Below are 15614 nucleotides of genomic sequence, written 5' to 3' on the forward strand. Positions count from 1 at the left end.
ACACTCACTCACATTTTCATATACACACACTCACTCACATCCACTCATATTCACTCACACTCTCATCTACACACACTCACTCACTCATCCACTCACACTCTCATATACAACAACAACAACAACCGCCCTTCGCCACTAAGTGGCGGTGACGTCACCACGACGCTTGTGCCAGGCCAAGTTCACCTTGAGGCCACGTGAGGTGTCGAACGCCCGCTGGCAGGAGGTCACGGGGCAGACCCAGCAGGTGCCACTGGTCGACTGACCGAGATGACCGAGATGACTGGCTGATGCACCACCTTTGCCCCCTACTGTACCAACTTGCTGTGCTTTAGCCACCCGGCGCTCCGCTCGTTGTTGTGAGCGTCGCTCCTCCGCCCTCCGTTGTTGTTGTAGGGCGACTGCCTCCAACTGCCCAGTAGCGTCCTTCACGAGCCTCCTCCACTGAGGCCGATCTTGACACCGCTGGTACCAGTCATCGGCAAGTCCACTCAGCTCCACGTCCTCCTGTACCACATCACTCCATCTCTTCTCTAGCCCGTGCCGCGCCCGTTTAGCCCCCTCGATCCGGCCGAACAAAAGCTGTTTAGGCATGCGGTGGCTGGGCATGCGGCTACATGACCCAGCCAACGCAGCCTTGCCTGCCGGAGGAGCTCACCGATGGGACTTTGCCCAGATCTTTCAAGGATTTGTGAGCTCCTCACACAATCCAGCCTGGTTAAACCCAGGATGGATCGTAGGCAGGCCAGCCTAAATGTTTCCACACACACTCTCATCTACACACACTCACTCACTCATCCACTCACACTCACTCTCATTTACACACACTCACTCACTCATCCACTCATACTAACTCAGACTCTCATATACACACACTCACTCATCCACTAACACTCACTCACACTCTCATATACACTCAATCACACTCTCATTTACACACACTCATTCACTCATCCACACACACTCACTCTCATCTACACACATTCACTCACTCATCCACTCACACTCACACACACTCTCATCTACACACACTCACTCACTCATCCACTCACACACACTTACACTCTCATATACACACACACTCACTCATCCACTCACACTCACTCACACTCTCATCTACACACACTCACTCATCCACTCACACTCGCTCACACTTGCATACACACACACTCACTCACATCCACTCATACTCACACTTTCAGCTACACGCACTCACTCATCCACTCATACTCACTCACACTCTCATATACACACACTCACTCACTCATCCACTCACACTCACACTCTCATATACACACACTCACTCACACCCACTCATACTCACTCACACTCATCTACACACATTCACTCACTCATCCACTCACTCACACTCTCATATACACACACTCACATCCACTCACTCACATCCACTCATACTCACTCACACTCTCATCTACACACATTCACTCACTTATCCACTCACACTCACTCACTTTCTCATCTACACACACTCACTCACTCATCCACTCACACTCACACTCTCATCTACACACACTCACTCTCATCCACTCACTCATTCTTCCACTCACTCACACTCTCATCTACACAGACTCATTCACTCATCCACTCACACTCACTCTCATTTACACACATTCACTCACTCATCCACTCATACTAACTCAGACTCTCATATACACACACTCACTCATCCACTAACACTCACTCACACTCTCATATACACTCAATCACACTCTCATTTACACACACTCATTCACTCATCCACACACACTCACTCTCATCTACACACACTCACTCACTCATCCACTCACACTCACTCATCCACTCACACTCACTCACTCACACTCATCTACACACACCGACTCATCCACACACACTCACTCTCATCAACACACACTCACTCACTCATCCACTAACACTCACTCACACTCTCATATACACTCACACTCACTCACTCACACTCTCATCTACACACACTCACTCACTCATGCACACACACTCACTCTCATCTACACACACTCACTCACTCATCCACTCACACTCACTCACACTCTCATATACACACACTCACTCACTCATCTACACACACTCACTCACTCATCCACTCACACTCACTCACACTCTCATCTACACACACTCACTCTCATTCACTCACTCATTCTTCCACTCACTCACACTCTCATCTACACAGACTCATTCACTCATCCACTCACACTCACTGACACTCTCATATACACACATTCACTCACTCATCCACTCACACTCACTCACACTCATCTACACACATTCACTCACTCATCCACTCACACTCACTCACACTCTCATCTACACACACTCACTCACTTATCTACACACTCACTCACTCATCTACTCACACTCACTCACACTCTCATCTACACTCACTCACTCACTCATCAAACTCACACTCACTCACACTCTCATCTACACACACTCACTCACTCATCCACTCACACTCACTCACACTCTCATCTACAAACACTGACTCACTCATCCACTCACACTCACTCACACTCTCATCTACACACACTCACTCACTCATCCGCTCACACTCTCATCAACACACACTCACACACTCATCCACTCACACTCTCATCTACACACACTCACTCACTCATCCACTCACACTCACTCACTCACACTCATCTACACACACCGACTCATCCACACACACTCACTCTCATCTACACACACTCACTCACTCATCCACTAACACTCACTCACACTCTCATATACACTCACACTCACTCACTCACACTCTCATCTACACACACTCACTCACTCATGCACACACACTCACTCTCATCTACACACACTCACTCACTCATCCACTCACACTCACTCACACTCTCATATACACACACTCACTCACTCATCTACATACACTCACTCTCACTCATCCACTCACACTGACTCATACTCTCATCTACACGCACTCAATCATCCACTCACACTAACTCAAACTCTCATCTACACACACTCACTCACCTATCCACTCACACTCACTCACACTCTCATCTACACACACTCACTCACTCATTCACTCACACTCACTCTCATCTACACACACTCACTCACTCACTCATCCACTCACACTCACTCACACTCTCATATACACACACTCACTCACATCCACTCATACTCACTCACACTCTCATATACACACACTCCCTCACTCATTCACTCACACTCACTCACACTCTCATCTACACACACTGACTCATCCACACACACTCACTCTCATCTACACACACTCACTCACTCATCCACTCACACTCACTCACACTCTCATATACACTCACTCACACTCTCATCTACACACACTCACTCACTCATCCGCTCACACTCACTCACACTCTCATCTACACACTCACTCACTCATCCACTCACACTCACTTACACTCTCATATACACACACACTCACTCATCTACACACACTCACTCACTCATCCACTCACACTCACTCACATTCTCATCTACACACACTCATTCATCCACTCACTCACTCATGCACACACACTCACTCTCATCTACACACACTCACTCTCACTTATCCACTCACACTGACTTACACTCTCATCTACACACACTCACTCACTCATCCACTCACACTTTCATATACGCACACTCCCTCACTCATCCCCTCACACTCACTCACACTCTCATCTACACACAACAACAACAACCGCCATTCGTCACTAAGTGGCGGTGACGTCACCACGACGCTTGTGCCAGGCCAAGTGCACCTTGAGGCCACGTGAAGTGTCGAACGCCCGCTGGCAGGAGGTCACGGGGCAGACCCAGCAGGTGCCACTGGTCGACTGACCGAGATGACCGAGATGACTGGCTGATGCACCACCTTTGCCCCCTACTGTACCAACTTGCTGTGCTTTAGCCACCCGGCGCTCCGCTCGTTGTTGTGAGCGTCGCTCCTCCGCCCTCCGTTGTTGTTGTAGGGCGACTGCCTCCAACTGCCCAGTAGCGTCCTTCACGAGCCTCCTCCACTGAGGCCGATCTTGACACCGCTGGTACCAGTCATCGGCAAGTCCACTCAGCTCCACGTCCTCCTGTCCATCACTCCATCTCTTCTCTAGCCCGTGCCGCGCCCGTTTAGCCCCCTCGATCCGGCCGAACAAAAGCTGTTTAGGCATGCGGTGGCTGGGCATGCGGGCTACATGACCCAGCCAACGCAGCCTTGCCTGCCGGAGGAGCTCACCGATGGGACTTTGCCCAGATCTTTCAAGGATCTGTGAGCTCCTCACACAATCCAGCCTGGTTAAACCCAGGATGGATCGTAGGCAGGCCAGCCTAAATGTTTCCACACACACTCTCATCTACACACACTCACTCACTCATCCACTCACACTCACTCTCATTTACACACACTCACTCACTCATCCACTCATACTAACTCAGACTCTCATATACACACACTCACTCACTCATCCACTAACACTCACTCACACTCTCATATACACTCAATCACACTCTCATTTACACGCACTCATTCACTCATCCACACACACTCACTCTCATCTACACACATTCACTCACTCATCCACTCACACTCACACACACTCTCATCTACACACACTCACTCACTCATCCACTCACACACACTTACACTCTCATATACACACACACTCACTCACTCATCCACTCACACTCACTCACACTCTCATCTACACACACTCACTCATCCACTCACACTCGCTCACACTTGCATATACACACACTCACTCACATCCACTCATACTCACACTTTCATCTACACGCACTCACTCATCCACTCATACTCACTCACACTCTCATATACACACACTCACTCACTCATCCACTCACACTCACACTCTCATATACACACACTCACTCACACCCACTCATACTCACTCACACTCATCTACACACATTCACTCACTCATCCACTCACTCACACTCTCATATACACACACACACTCACTCACATCCACTCACTCACATCCACTCATACTCACTCACACTCTCATCTACACACATTCACTCACTCATCCACTCACACTCACTCACTTTCTCATCTACACACACTCACTCACTAACTCATCCACTCACACTCACTCACACTCTCATCTACACACACTCACTCACTAACTCATCCACTCACACTCACTCACATTCTCATCTACACAGACTCATTCACTCATCCACTCACACTCACTCACACTCTCATATACACACATTCACTCACTCATCCACTCACACTCACTCACACTCTCATCTACACACATTCACTCAATCATCCACTCACACTCACTCACACTCTCATCTACACACACTCACTCACTCATCTACTCACACTCACTCACTCATCTACACTCACTCACTCATCCACTCACACTCACTCACACTCTCTTCTACACACACTCACTCACTCATCCACTCACACTCACTCACACTCTCATATACACTCACTCACACTCTCATCTACACACACTCATTCACTCATCTACACACACTCACTCACACTCTCATCTACACACACTCACTCACTCATCCACTCACACTCACTCACACTCTCATATACACACACTCACTCACATCCACTAATACTCACACTCATCTACACACATTCACTTACTCATCCACTCACTCACTCACACTCTCATACACACACTCACACACATCCACTCATACTCACACTCTCATCTACACACATTCACTCACTCATCCACTCACTCACACTCTCATCTACACACACTCACACATCCACACAAACTCATTCTCATCTACACACACTCACTCATCCACTCACATTCACTCACATTCACTCACACTCTCATCTACACACACTTGTATGCACTCACACTCTACAGGACGGAGTGGAAACACACAAACCTTACCTTTAATAATCAGATCCGTTCCTTCAATTATCTGGAACCCAACATTATCTGACGAGGTTTGTAACATTATTCTGCAAAAGTACTTGTTCTGGTCGCTGTGCCTCACGTTCGTGATCTGTAGAGATGCCTCGCGTTTGTGAGGAGCTCCCACCAGGGCGAGGCGGTTCGTGAACAGCTTGCTGATAAAGGTCGGGTTGCCCGTGTTGTTAAAGATGGAATCGCCGTGAAAGGCTCCAATTCTCCATGCGACACTGATTCGTCTCGGCTTCACGATTTCAGGGAACGTGAATCTGCAGGGGAGAGTGGCGGAGCCTCCCTCCGCGGCCTCCACAGTCCTCGCCACGCACACATTGTAGCCGTTACCCTCGGTGCAGATCTCCCCAGCTCCACCACCTGCGGACGATAGCAGGGAGGGCGGAATTGACACCAGCCGTGGGTTTGTGCGCTGGAGAACGCCACGGGCTGACTCTATGTGACAGCTCCACCGGCACGCGATTGTGGGCCGGTGTGCCGTGTGTCTGGTATCGTTCAGAGAGCCATGGCAGGCCGATCACTTGCCTGTTGTCTCAAGACCCCAATAGAGAGAGAGACCTGTCTAAACTGAACTAAAAACATTTTTTTATTTTACCGAAACTAAACTAAGTTTAATTTGACTAGGTGAGGCCCACTGAGCTGTAGAGCTCTTTTGGAGAAGCGACCTGGCAACAAATGGAAGCTCAGCGAGGTGGCCTATCACGTGGACATTTAAAGGAGCCAAATACTCTAAACGGATGTTTCTACAGAAAGCGTCAGGGTCGGGATCGCACCCGTGACCTCATGTATACCAGGCGAGGTCGTTAACATATCGTAGCCACCGTAGCACCATTGTCATCGAGTAAAAAGGTTGGGGATCTTTACTTTATTGGGGTCCGAATGCGATCCGATAATACTTTCATGAAGCTTGTAGTGTCTGTGTTGTCGTATGCTCAGACCCCCGTTCCTGGTGGTAATCGGGCTTTTTCCAGTGCAGCTCCAAGACGATGGAACGCGTTGCCTCTGACAATTGTAATAAGACAATCAGAATCTTTATAGATATTTTAAATTTGCCCTGAAAATGCACCTCTTTAAAATTGCATTTCCCTAAAAGTTGTGGTGGTTTACCGATGGATCTGTCTTATTCCCTGCTTTCCATAAACGGCGCCTAACAAATGTAATGACGGAAAAATGACCCCAAGCCAATATGCAGCCTAACGGCTATTTGAAAATAAACAAAGTTTTCCGACTGGTAGAAAGAGGCCTCTACGGTGATTCGTCAGGAGGCAATTTTTTAAAGGGATTTTAGGAATAAGGTCTTAACGAGATAAATCGGAAAACAGAGAGTGTCCATTAGAGGGGAAGGAGAGGGATTTGCTAAGGGAAAAGCAAGGACAAGATGGTTCCAGAAAGGGGGCCTGAGAAATATAAAAGGGGAGAGCACGAGGAGTGAGGACGTTTGGAGGAAGTTACAAGCTGAAGAAAAGCACGAAGCCTATGGTCCAGTCCTGTGGCTGTGTCCCAATAAAGTGGCCCTTACGACATCATTGTCAGAATCGTTACACAAATGTATTATTATGGGGTGAGCGAGCGTGCTAGAATTAGAAAAAGTGTTACCGGCTAGAAAACACCCTCGTGCCCAATATGTTTGATACGATGCGGGTCAGTGGTAAATATCGTCTGTGGCCCATTACCAAGTGGTATACGTCACGTGACTGCAGGCTGTATTAAATGAAGTCATGGGACCGTATGCTTCCCACCCTTGGTCTAGAGACATCATAATACTCGTCCTGGCTGTCTAGGTATTAATCTAGATTTGAAGTTTTTGTGACTGCAGGGATCCATACTCTTTGGATTGTTCGGTAAAGTCACGTAGGTATAAAATAAATTAAATCACGACGTTTCGGGCGCAACACAAGCGTCCGTCATCAGGTGGGACAACCACAGCAAGAAGCAATTGCTGAAATGGGCCAAAAGGGCTGCTGCAACAAGAGGCAATATAGGCAAGAGAAGGGGGGGGAGGAGCCAGGGAGGAGAGACAGGGAGGGTGGGAGTGTGGGGTAGGGGGAGTGGAGGCTACAAGTAAGCAACAAGCACGGCAAAAATTATGGCAGCTACACCAAAATCAACAAAGATCTTACTAACAGCCTGACTACAAAAAACAATAATATCATTACCAGTTCGACTTTTATAATCGAACCAGTCAAACGGATCTCCCTAAAACATCTTGCCCCTAGACCACCCAGATTCTATGGTCTTCCTAAGATCCATAAAGAAGGCACTCTACTTCGGCCCATCATTTCCACTATCAACTCACCTACCTACAAGCTGGCCCGTTTTTTGTCTGATACCTTGCTTCCATTTACTGGCAAGACTACCTCAGCAGTACATGACTCAGCTCACTTGGTCTCTCTAATAAAGGGCATTTCACTGTCCCCAGATGATTTCCTCGTCAGCTTTGATGTGGTTTCTCTGTTCACCAAGGTTCCTCTGCCTGACACCTTAGCAATAATTGAAGATTTAGTCCACCATGGACTGAATCCTGATGTTCCTACGCTGGTTAGGCACTGCCTTATCAACACTTACTTCACCTGGAATGGTACTTTCTACAAACAAAATGAAGGTACCCCCATGGGTTCCCCCTTATCACCAGTGATCGCGAATGTGTTCATGGGGAAATTTGAAACAGATGCCATCCAGACATCCACCCTACGTTCTTCCTTGTAGAAAAGATATGTGGATGACACTTTCGTTATTTGGCCACATGGCCTGCCACCATTGAACAAATTTCTCAACAACATTATTTCCATACACCCATCAATCAAATTCACCATGGAAGTGGAGAAGGATGGCAAGCTACCATTCCTGGATGTTTTGTTTGAAAAGAGACCTGAGGGCTCCTTGGGACACACTGTCTACAGAAAAGCCACCCACACAGATTCCTATCTGAAACCTGATTCCCACCACCATCTGGCACAGAAGAATTCCCTCATCAAAACATTACACCATAGGGCCCACTGCATTTATGACCAACACCACCTAACCAGTGAACTGGAACACGTACACCAGGCCCTTAAGATGAATGGATATTCGGACCACATTATCCGCAAAGCTGTTTCTCCAACCATAGAGAGACAACCCCCTGAGACGCCAATCAAAACCATCACGTTACCATACATAGCTGGCGTGACCAAAAATAATTACAAAATCTTTAACAAAACACAAGATCCAGGTCCGATCCATGATCTAATCCCATCCGTGAAGGATGTCATTCCTGACATGCAATATCCTGGAGTTTACAAACTAAGTTGCACCTGTGGTGATTGTTACATTGCGGAAACGAAACGTCATGTCTCGGACCTTGTTTGCGAGCACAAGGCAGATCTGAAACACGGCAGAACTAATACCTCCGCCGTGGCTGACCATTGCTATAACGCTGTGGGCTCTCATGATAGTTTTTTCCGAGACCAAGGTACTCTGCACACCTTCTGGCTATCAAAGGTTTGTTCATGAAGCGATCCAGATATATAAACATAGACATAACTTCAACCGGGAAGATGAATACAGATCGAGCAATCATTGGAAGGATGTTATTAACCAGGTAAACCCATAACTGTTTTTTGGCCTGCCTTCATATTCGCATCTCCAGTTTACTAACCCTTCCACTCGCAGCCCCACCCACTTCCCCTCCCCGCTCCGACATTTTTTGCCGTGTTTGTTGCTTACTTGTAGCCTCCACTCCCCCTACCCCACACTCCCACCCTCCCTGTCTCTCCTCCCTGGCTCCTCCCCCCCTTCTCTTGCCTATGTGGCCTCTTGTTGCAGCAGCCAATTTTGTCCACTTCAGCAATTGTTTCTTGCTGTGGTTGTCCCACCTGATGACGGACGCTTGTGTTGCGCCAGAAACGTCGTGATTTAATTTATTTCATTTTATACCTACGTGACTTTACCGAAAGAACCAAAGAGTATGTCTAGGTATTGTTTGTGCATTCCAGCAAGGACCATTATGTTGATTGTCTTGTGATCCTTTCATAGACAACGCTTCTGAATGCATGCACTCCCAGAGGGGTGTCTTGTGGATGATGAGGTATGTAAAGACGTGTTATTGTTTACGTGTCATTGTGTTGCTTATTCTCTGCAACGATGCTCGTGATTATTCTGTGTTGTGCTTTAAATGGCTTTTATGCTTGAACTAGGACCCATATCTAACGGAGGGTTCCTTGCACACGAACACATGGCAGTTCATCTGCACTGGTCCAAGCAAACCTGGCTGCTGATGAGACACTGAATGTCAAAACCAGTCCAGCGTTTTTGCTTGTATTGAACCCAACGCTGCTGAAATCATATACTTGCAGATGGAAGGCCTTGTGGCTGATGAAATGTGTCAAAAAAGTGTGCATTTTTACGTAGAGCGACCGTCTGAGTAGTTTTGCTCAGTCTCTCCAGGTTGCACGCTTCACTGCATTGGCATCTAAAGCACGTCTGTCGAAAATAGTTTTTTTCTTTTTGGATGTCCAGTGTCGTCTAGCCGTGAGAACCTTAATTTTATTGGCCGCGTGGTATCGCACCGCGTGGTGTCGCACCCCGTGGTGTAGCGCAAAACGACGTCTGTTATGACGTCACTGGGGGGGGCGGGATTGGGGTGGTGCCCGCCCACCACTCGCCATTATGACGCAACCATCATCAAAGCAAACACTTTTATGCTAGTTTGTGTGCGTGTCTTGTGTGTGTGTGTCATGTGTATGTTATATGTGTGTAGTGTGTGCAGTGTGTGCAGTGTGTGTGTGTTGTGTCTCTGTTGTGTGTGTTGTGTGTGTTCCAAGGTTTGTAATTAAAACGTTGGCCGATGCAGTCATTCCCACGATGCCTTTCATGCAACCTGACATTACTCACACTCAGGGGCGCAGCTGTGGGTGGGTGGATATTTGGCAGCGTAATGCGATGCATCGGGGTCCAGTCGGCCACGAGGGGGACCCCGAATCAACAGATAATATTTTTTTTTATTCAATAATTGACATTGAATGCCAACAAAAAACATTGTTCCAAATGAAAAATACACACAGCGTAACATCTAGCAGCGCTACTGCTGTTTGCTACTGAACAGCAGGCTGTTTGCTGACTGACATGCGCATGAAAGCAAGAATCACGATAACTTAATAGTGAGTATTGTACCTTTACATCTTCTTATTAATATTGTCACTGTGAGACTGTCTTCCTCGAAACCAATACACGGTGCAGCAACTAAAATTATATGTAGTAATATTGTATACGGGTAAAAAAAAGACATCCATAAGTTACGTCAGTAAAAGTGTGTCGGGAGAAAGGAGGGGGCCCACAGTCGGATTCTGCACAGCGACCCCCACCCACCCCCACGTTGCAATGCGTCGCTGCGCGCCTGCCCACACTGCGGGATACGTGAACACGGCCTTTGGGCGGCAGTGATGACGCTCGTACCTGACAGCAAGGAGCACCTGGGGTCGAGCGCCTCCCTGTGTGGGGGTTTGTGTGGTCTCCCCCCTGTCCTGCAGAGTGTTAGTGGATACAAAAACAAATGTGTGTGTAGATGAGAGTGTGAGTGGGAGAAAGGGTGAGTGAGTGTGAGTGGATGAGTGAATCAGAGTGTGAGTGGGGAAGGGTGTGAGTGAGTGTGAATATGAGGGTATAAGTGAGTGTGAGTGGATGAGAGTGTGAGCGAGTGAGTGTGAGTGGATGAGAGTGTGAGCGAGTGAGTGTGAGTGGTTGAGAATGTGAGCGAGTGAGTGTGAGTGGATGAGAGTGTGAGCGAGTGAGTGTGAGTGGATAAGAGTGGGGAGCGGTGGTGTAGCAGTTAGCACGCTGCACTACGAACCCGGCTACCTGAGTTCGATTCCCGCTCACGGCCAACACTAGGTCGACTCAGCCTCAAATGTCTACCTGATGAGATGTTTAAACATCGCCACTAGGGAGACAAATGCGACCGGGCGTGGCCACGCAGCCCACCGTATGCCGTGCCGGCCTTCATAGGTCCAACATTTGCCTCAGCGTAATCAACGTTTTGGGGTTTAGATCGCGTTATTTATAAATGTGTCGTAACCCTCCACCACCCGACACGGCCAATCAGCAAAAAAAAAGTGTCACGTTGACGAAAGACAAATAGTTCACTGCTTTAGCCCACCGGTGTGTTGAATCGTGAAACCACAACATTTACAATTTTTGAGTAGTACGACGTTTCGCTGGTAATTGCATCAATCATCATCGGGCAATTCGCCAAAAACGTTGATTATGAATAAAATTGGTCGCGAAAGCCTACGTGTTAAATTTGCCTCAGTAGTCTGCTACGGCTATACGGGGGATCTGTGAGCGGGTAAATGAATTGGTGTGCGTGTGGCGTGTCGATGTTCTTCCCCCTCTTCTCTACGAATTTATTCCGGGTCTCTGCAGTTTCCTCCCAAAGCTTAACAAAAGCCACACGCAGTGTAACCGCTAATGACCGAACCCACCAATGTTCCTGCAAATTACTCCATTGGAATAACACACAGCAACTTGCAGGGAGCCGTGGGGGCTGGGAAATGTTAACTCCCTCGCCTGGTATACAGCGAAATGTGAGTTCGACCCCGACCCCTGCTGCAAATGTGGAGTCTGCAATGTCTTTCTCCCCGTGGTTGTGTGGATTTTTCTCCGGTGTTTTCCCCTCCACATTCATAATGAACATCACTGCACGTTCAGAGTATCTGTCTGCTGCGATGCCGACCCTGGGGGCGCCTACTATATATATTTTGAGTTTGCGTCTGTATACATTTGCACGTGATGAGAAGCCGCTTTGTTGAGCAATCATCTTTGATCGGCAGGTCGCTTCTGAGAAAGAGCTACTTAGCTCAGTGGGTCTTACCTCGTCAAATTAAACCGAGTTTCATAAATGTGACAGCGTTATGCGACGCATAGGGTGCACAGTCGGCCACAAGGGGGCCCCGAATCAACAGATAAGCAAGTACAAACATATTATTGGTTCTTTCGGTAATGTCACGTAGAAGGGAAATAATAAAATAATAAAAATAAAATTAACCCGTAGAAACTAAGTTTTTCACTATAAATCCTTTATATGCGTGACATCGGTTTTATTTTATTATTCATTTCTGTTTTTCTTGAGAAAGCGTTTCATTTTGATCACATTGGTATTTTAAATAAAATATGAAATTTTTTTTCCCAAAAAAGTGGAAAATTTTGGAAAAAAATGTTTACGAAAATAAATTGTCACGCACAACGAGTCTGTGTGCAAAATGTCAGCTCGATTGGATCACCGGAAGTGGGTTAAAAAACGACCGAAAGATTTGCACGGTCGTAAGCGCGCAAGCAAGCAAGTGAACTTAATATAAAGGATTTAATAAAGCAATACAATTCTCACGACGTTTCGACTGCAACACACCTGATGATGATTGATTGTGTTGCAGTCGAAACGTCGTGAGAATTTTATTTTTTATATTTTTATTATTGTATTATTTCCCTTCTACGTTACTTTACCGAAAGAACCAAGAACATGAATCTCTGCAGTCACGAAAACTTTCAATCGAAAGTACAAACATGTTCAGATTTGTTTTAATACACTCAGAAATTACCTGTGGTCTACCATGGACCAAGCCTGATGATTAGGGCATCTGGCTATCGTATCAATAGAGCAGTGTAAAGTTGCCGGATCCACCACCCCCTAGGAGGAAATCATCGAACCTATAAAGCCGAAAAGTTCACACAGCGTAACATCTCGTAGCGCTACTGCTGCTGTCTGTTACTGAACAGCAGGCTGTTTGCTTCATACTGACATGCGCATGAAAGCCATTATCACGATAACTTAATAGTGAGCATTGTACCTTTACACCTTCTTACTAACAATGTCACTGTGACACTGTCTTCAACTTAAATGATATAGACAGTAATACGCCTACATATTATTGTACACGGGTTACAGATACATCCGTAGCTCTTTCCATAAATGTGAGTCGGGGGAAACGAGGGGGTCCCGCACAGCCCCTCCCACCCCCCACGTCGTAATGCGTCGCTGTGACCCCCCTGCGCCTCGAGAAAGGCGACGCGATCTCGCAAGGGACGGCGTGGGCACTGAGACCCTGACAAGACGTGCGCTGGGACGAGCTGTTGCCCCAACGCATCACGGTAGCAATCGGGCATCGGAGGTGTGTTTGCATCCTAATGAACATTCACTGAATTTATGCCGCTGAGTAACAAACAACTGGCTCCTCCGTAATGTCATTTTTTTTTCTCTGGTCGAAAACTTTCCACTATCAGGATGGAGTAGATTATCTACTTTGATTATCACCTCAATGAAACCTGCAACTATATCTCAGTTCCTTTCCACCGACTTTGATTCACCCCCCAGCGTTGTCCAGAAAGTTCCGCTCGTCGCATCGAAGCGCAGAGTGACCGAGACGCCGGGTCCCCTGTTCGGGGAGGCGGGGGCTCGTGGAGGGAGCAGAGGCGCGGCACCACCCCCGGCGCGTTACCTTCAGCGTGAGCTGCGTGGAGCAGCATCAGCAGCAGAAGCGTGGCGGGGATCGTGGAGCGGCACCCCCAGCCCATGCCTCTCTCTCTCCGCACGAGCCGCGAGGTCTGGCAGAGCCCCGCGCAGGCTGCCTCGTAGACGGGGCACTGAACGTGCATGGGGAAGTTCCCTGCACTGCCAAGTGGTCGCCTGCCTCTAACGCTGGCTCTATAAACACGGAATTTATGATTGCACATTTCCCCCTTTGTGCGTTGGCGAAGGATGTGGGTCGCTCTGAGACAGGGCTCGGTTATAATGTGGTAGTGAGATGGATCACGACTGTGAAGGAGGAGGTTGTAAACTGGAATCTCGATCGTGTTGAACCCAAACCCATCGTGTGTTGTGACTGGGTTTCGAGGATTGGATGAGGATAATTATGATGATACATTTCAATAATAATTTACCTAATTATCCAAGGAACTCTTTTTTCAGAAGCATCCTGCCACATCGGGATCCTTGTTTGAAGATGTTTAGAGCCGATTAACGATGTGTGCATATTATTCACGTTTGAGGACACCGTAGATCCATTAAAAAAAACCCACGCTTTAAGCGAGGCAGCACTCTATCCCCATACAAATGTAAACAGATGAGCATTAGTCCATTTGCTGCATTGCCTTCTCCTTGCGAGCCAGGGTATAGCACCCAAGAACTATGAACTTTTTTTTGTTTACCAGATAAGGCCCACTTCGCGATACAGCTCTTTTTCAGAAGCGACCTGGCTACAAATGATAGCTCATCGAAGTGGATTATTACGTGGACAATTAATACGGCCAAATTCTCTCAATGTATATTCCTCAAATGTGGCGGTAAAAAACGGAAAAAAATGCACACGATCACATGGAGAACACGCAAACTCACAATATACAGGCGTCAGGGTCGGGATAGAACCCCCAACCTCCTGTAAACTAGGCGATGTAGTTAAAATCTTGCCACCGTAGTGCCCTCAATGCCCACGAGAAGGGAGTTTCCTAATATTTATGCGATCTACCAAACCTCACCTCCACAGTGCTGGATTACACGCCATCTGCAGAGACACTTTCCGCTGGGCGATTAAGAGGGTAGGCGTATAGGAGAACCAATCAGATACTTTAGGAGCTCTAAGGAAACCAATACGGGGAGAGACAGTGACGAGCGGCAGTGGAGATCGGTGAATTATCCCAGTGTAGTGCAGATTTTCTAATTCGGAT

General features: G+C 47.5%; 1 protein-coding gene across 1 annotated transcript in view; it reads right to left on the minus strand.

Moving 5' to 3' along the window:
• Positions 1-14643, minus strand: part of LOC144737707 (uncharacterized) — a 41690-nt gene extending 27047 nt beyond the window's left edge. The window contains exons 1-2 of the mRNA XM_078620561.1: positions 14390-14643; positions 5889-6281 (exon numbers count right to left, since the gene is read on the minus strand). Coding sequence (XP_078476687.1) covers positions 5889-6281; positions 14390-14624 — 628 coding nt within the window. The 5' untranslated portion in view covers positions 14625-14643. The remainder of the gene's footprint in view (positions 1-5888; positions 6282-14389) is intronic.
• Between the last annotated feature and the right edge of the window lie 971 nt (positions 14644-15614).

The sequence above is a fragment of the Lampetra planeri genome, chromosome 72 (assembly GCF_965212315.1).
Source record: "Lampetra planeri chromosome 72, kcLamPlan1.2.h2, whole genome shotgun sequence".
Classification (NCBI taxonomy): Eukaryota; Metazoa; Chordata; class Hyperoartia; order Petromyzontiformes; family Petromyzontidae; genus Lampetra; species Lampetra planeri.